Here is a 6,000-nt window from a genome sequence, read left to right on the forward strand (position 1 = left end):
ATTGTGTTGAAATTTCAAGTTTTATGCATATAGCTCAATATTTGAATAAATTATACTTGTATTAATTAATATATTAAACTTAGTTAGTTCGCTTTATCGAGCGTGCACTGTTGTATTAAATAGTTTAAATGTTTAATACCGAAAAATGCGTTTATAAAATGAATATTATCAAATTTAAAAAAGTGGTGTATGTAATAAGAGTTTATTTTATTGCTAATTGCCATATACCGTATCATCTTACGGTACATTAGAAATTAAACAACGAGACGTGACAAACCTGTATATTGACTTAGTGAATGTATTTCATATGTTCGACTAAATATACGAAGTGTTAGGTTAGGGTAGGTTGAGCTGTGAGGATCTCACATATACTGAATATTTCTATAGTGTTGCCAAAAGTTTGCTCAACGATCAAACTGAAAAATCCTATCAGAAAATAGGACCTATGTAATAACTCTGTCCTATTGGTTAATTCTAGTCCTAGCTTGGCGAGCGTAGGGAAATGCGTACTTGAATTTAATAACATTTTTAACGTTAAAACAACATTGTCCGATGTAAAATTTACAACAAAAATGACATTTGGAATGTAGTTTTAACGTTCAATGGCGGCAACCGTGGTAAGGTGTTGGTGTTTGCCGCCTACCCCACCAAAAATCCTGCGTTCAAACCACGGACAAAGCAACATCAAAAATTTGGAAAATGTTTTTTGAATGAGAAAAAGTTTTTTTAAGCAGGTTCGCCACTTGGCAGTGATTTGCAAACACTTCAAGTGTATTTCTGCCATGAAAAGCTTCTTAGTAAAACATGTAGGTTCCGTCCCGTCAAAACTGAAATTTTTTTCTAATTAAAAAAGTTTTGTTTTAAGATTTTGTTGTTGGCAGTCTAGCTCTGCTCTGTTAACTAATAATTCCTAATGTCACCCAAAGAATACCGATGAAAACTGTTCAAATAATAGAAATCCGTAAACATTAGAATAACAGAGGCTGTTGACATGACAGTGATTTTGTGACACGATATTCACAACTTTGTATTTAAAATTAGCTGATTCATTTGCATATTACTGACAGTTGGAAGCTGTTGAAATGACCAATGAAATCAGTTCTTTTTACAGAAAAATTATGTAGATTGATTGAGAATCTGTAATTTTCGCAGAATATTGTCAACTTGAGACCAACTGTTTTGTTTCTGTAAAAATACGTAAACGAACTGGTTTTCTAGGCAAAAAACTCTGTAAAACTAACCAAATCGCGATCAAATTTACTGACCGGTTTTGTTGATTTTACTAGCTTAATTTCTTTCGGTGTACGAAAATAATAACGTTTGACTTACATTGGCATTGGATTTAAATTGTCAGTTTTCGTTCAGTGCCTTCAGTCTACGTCAGACGGCCAGTTCTACTATACTCTTTTAGGAAGTGTTCGTTATTGTTTTCATAAACTTATAACTAGATGTCCAACCGCAGAATGAAGTAGTTCGTTGGAATTTTGATATTAATTTAGTATATTTTTAATACGCCCTAAACCTTTTTTGGGTAGACCAATTATATTGGTTGAACTAATTATTTTGGTAGGATTTTGGTATTGTACTTGGAATCGTTTCGAGAGACTTTTTACCATTTCGGAACTGTTTTCGACATTATTTCGGAACTACATATATCACATCATTTCGAGGTCCTTTCGGGCTTTTCGGCTTATTGCGAATTTTTTTTATTTCAAGATTGTTGTAAAGAATCAAACTACTATTTCATTATTATACCAAAATCGGTGAACAACCCAGTTTCGAAAAAACTATTGGCTAGGGCCTTTGTGGATTTAGCGAACGATATATGTATAAATAACTATAATGTATGCCATTTTCTTCTATTTTTTATAACTTATTATCATATCACACAAATCAACTAACAAGTCCATTCAAAAATAAAACCACCGTAAAGTAACAAATCTAACACGAAATTGGGTACTGTAATAAAAAATAACTTTATGTGAAACAACATAACTGTTAAAACAACTGTAAATTTTTTTCGCAAACAGATACAAACCAATAGAAGTGTAACCAAAGATCGGCAGTTACGACCTTAAACAAATACATTGCCTGTCTGCCATGCCATTATTTACGAAGAAAGGTCCAAAATTTGGACGGACCGATGCTGAACTTGCTACATCAGCCAACACCGCTACCAGTGGCAATAACTATGCCGACAACAATAACACAACATCTAACGGTAAAACCTGCACAATGAATGGTACCAATGCCACATCACGCATCGATCCATACATACCAAAGCCCCAACTAATATTTCACTGTCAATTGGCGCATGGCAGTCCCACAGGCTTGATTACGGGGTTTGCGAGCGTACGAGAATTATATAAAAAGATAGCCGAATGCTATGATATACCGGTTGAAGAAATTCTCTTTTGTACACTAAATTCGCATAAAGTAGATATGACAAAATTATTGGGCGGACAAATTGGTTTGGATGATTTTATATTTGCACATCGGAAGGGACGGCCGAAAGAAATTGAGATTATCAAATCAGAAGATGCGCTCGGTCTCACTATAACCGACAATGGTGCAGGTTATGCATTCATTAAACGCATCAAAGAGGGTTCAGTTATTGATCGTATTGAGCATATTAGCGTTGGTGATCATATTGAAAAATTGAATGATCTAACAATGGTGGGTAAGCGTCATTATGAGGTAGCGCGTCTACTTAAGGATATACCCACTGGTAGTACGTTCACGTTAAGATTGATTGAACCAATGAAAAGTGGTTTTCAGGGTATTGGTCCTCGTACACAATCGAGAACACCTTCTGGCCGTGGTTATGGAAGTGGTAAGGAAACGTTGCGATTTAAGGCAAATGGTAATGTGGAAATCGAAGACAAATTTGATGAATCAACGCAATCGGGTATAGAGGCGATCAATAATTTACTAGAATCGTTTATGGGTATAAATGATACAGAATTAGCGACACAAATATGGGATTTAGGCGCAAATAAATCCAATTCAATGGACTTTGCAGAGGCTATCGATAATTCCGATTTGGAGTCCTTTGGTTTTACGGATGATTTTATTATTGAACTGTGGGGTGCAATAACAGATGCAAGACGTCGGAAGACAGCGAAGAACTAAAACAAAACAAGAAAAAAATTGTGCCTCAGCAACTTTTATAGAAAAGACATATTTGTTGGACGTTTCTCACTAGACAAAATGCGAAGAAAAAGTTAAAAATATTTAGGGTAATCACAGTTTGCCAGCAAAGTTAAGCATCTTAATTAAGGGAGGTTAAGACAAGTATGATATTTTCAGCATAGACGTCAAAATATCAAATACAACCGATGACCTGAGTTTTAAATTCACTATCGTGGTCTCATCCTGTATCTCTTTTTATTACCCGCTGAAGAAAGCCGACCGTATGCGTCGCCATATCATACATGCTGTCAAAACGTTTCCAAAAACGCTAATAAAAAAGCCGTCTTGAACATGCTGTTAACCAGTTGACGGATAAGATGTCACACTTGTTTTATACACTATGATACACTCCAGCTTTAGACAATATTTAATTAATATAAATTTAGTTTTAATATGAACGTAAATCGAATGTACACATTTTAAAATCATATATCTCAATTTTAAATTTTTTAAAATTTCGTCTCTAATTCCCAAAATTACATAAGCTGGTGCTTAACATCATTGTAAAGGTTTAAAAGTAAGATATGTATTAGCTGTTCACGTCTACGCTCACCTGATCAAAATACTTGTTCTTCCTAGATTTTGTGGAGGCTATTCGGCAGCGCTGTATTTCTTATGGCTTAAACAGATACAGTACGTCACCGTCACGACGTTCGCTACAAGTGAGACACAACGACTGACGTAAATACTTTAATTTGACAATAAAATTGTAAATTTAATCATCAAAGTAATAAAAGCTTGTCGACTAACAGCATTTCCTTAGTTTAAATACCAATTTTTCAGACGCGTGCCATTTACTGGCAAAAAATAAAGTGCAAGATATGTAACGTGGTTGACGTATGTCAAAAAGAGAAAATTGACAAAGTATGACAGATGCAAAGACTGATACGCTGATTATCTGGCGTTTTTCATTAAAATAAACACAGCCAACTGTTTCCTTGGCCGCCAAGTAAGGAGACGCATTGTATTTGTTTTAGCCATTAGGCACAAAATAGTGTAGTAGCTAGTAGTAGTGTCTGGATTCTTAATGTTGATATAATTACGAATCTTTTCCGATAAGTCCTATGTAATGTACCTTTTCTTGCTGCCTATATCCAAAGAAAATTGACCATGAAAGCAACCCATATCTGAAATTTCGCTGGTTTTTTTTCATTAACTCTTGAATCCCTGTGTTGATCCCGAAGGCAGCAACCCCGGTAATTTTGACACTTCGTTCAGTGGCAAACGACCGTGTATACTGGTTTGACACTTCGGTCAGTTTCAAACAGCATTGTGCTATGAAGAGAATGAAACAAACATATCTTACTTGTAAACCTTTACAATACTTAACACAAACCGCTCATTGCATCTCTCGTTTCGTAAACAACAACAAAGAAATGTAACAGAGTGTTAAATATGTTGAAGTTAACAGACAACAAACTTAACAGCCTAGGTAACACAAAACTGTGATTGCCCTAGAAAAATTGCAACATTTTGCCACTACAATATTTTGAAAGGACGGGTGACATATCAACGTATTTATTTTAAATATTAATTAAATTCGTATTCTCTTAATTATACTATGACATTGTTTAATATATTTATAACAAATTATTGCGCTGCTAATTATTGTTCGCTCAAACATTCGATTGTTTTATGAAAAATCCAATTTGTGCATATGTTTATTTTGCCAATTTTGTATTATATAAGTACTTTATATAAATTATTTTTTAATGGCATTCGTCTAATTTTACATACATACGCATAGTGAAAAGTTTTAGTTTATAAAAAACGCATATTTACGACAAAAAAATTATTTTAATGAGCACTGTTTAAATTAATTATGTAAATTATAAATAAAACAAAAAATGCAATATTTATATAATTAAAGCTCTTGTTATAACATAAAAACATTTTTATTTAAATTTGTTTTATATTCCATTCAGTTGCTTGTACTGGTAAGTTTCGTTTCGTTCTTGTTTATTTTTTCTTAAGTGAAATTTTTATTTTCAATTTTTGCATTTTATTATTAAATGGTTTTATTTAGCTTGACTCTGTGTAGCGAGCGTTACGACTTTTGTAATTAAAATTTAAGTTACTTCCCGATAAGTTTACAAGCTTGAAACTTGGAATATAGTTCAAAACCCGATGGCAATGCAATAATAAGAAAAAAACTGCGATAGGAGGCGCATGGGTCGAAATATTTCAAAAAATCGTATTTGTGGTCCGATTTGGCTCATATTTGGATCTTAGCTTAAGGATCGAGATATTCAAAATAAATAATTAAATAAAATAATAAAAAAAAAATGTAAGTTAAACGGTTTTATTGAAAACAATACTTGCATTAAGTAGTAATAATACTAAAATATAGAAAATAATTAGGTAGGTCCTAGGTACTAGTCATCACACTCCTCATCAATCTAGGGCGTTGATCAGACAATTAAATAAAAGGGTTGGACGCGTCAAATTTCTATTGATAGTCATAAGTAAGACCAACTGAACCTTAATCAGGTTATGCTACGCCTCACATTTTTAGAAATTTCACGCGGCCAACGCTTTTAATTCTTTGTCTGATCAACGCCCTAGATTAATGAGGAGTGTGATGACTAGTACCTAGGACCTACCTAATTATTTTCTATCTTTTAGTATTATTACTACTTAATGTAAGTATTGCTTTCAATAAAACCGTTTAACTTAAAATTTTTTTTTTATTATTTTATTTTCTATCTTTTAGAATTATTATTACTTAATGTAAGTATTGCTTTCAATAAAACCGTTTAACTTAAAAATTTTTTTTTTTATTTATTTTATTATACTGAAATTTCACTA

At 32.9% G+C, this 6,000-nt stretch overlaps 1 protein-coding gene across 3 annotated transcripts in view; it reads left to right on the forward strand.

The window, feature by feature from the left end:
- kermit (PDZ domain-containing protein GIPC-like protein kermit) overlaps positions 1–5,082 on the forward strand; it is a 123,832-nt gene extending 118,750 nt beyond the window's left edge. For all 3 annotated transcript variants that reach the window (XM_067774391.1, XM_067774393.1, XM_067774394.1), the window contains exon 2: positions 2,031–5,082. In XM_067774391.1, the coding sequence (XP_067630492.1) occupies positions 2,101–3,132 (1,032 nt within the window). In that variant the 5' untranslated portion in view covers positions 2,031–2,100 and the 3' untranslated portion in view covers positions 3,133–5,082. The remainder of the gene's footprint in view (positions 1–2,030) is intronic.
- The last annotated feature ends 918 nt before the right edge of the window (positions 5,083–6,000 follow it).

The sequence above is a fragment of the Eurosta solidaginis genome, chromosome 3 (assembly GCF_040869045.1).
Source record: "Eurosta solidaginis isolate ZX-2024a chromosome 3, ASM4086904v1, whole genome shotgun sequence".
NCBI classification, from domain to species: domain Eukaryota; kingdom Metazoa; phylum Arthropoda; class Insecta; order Diptera; family Tephritidae; genus Eurosta; species Eurosta solidaginis.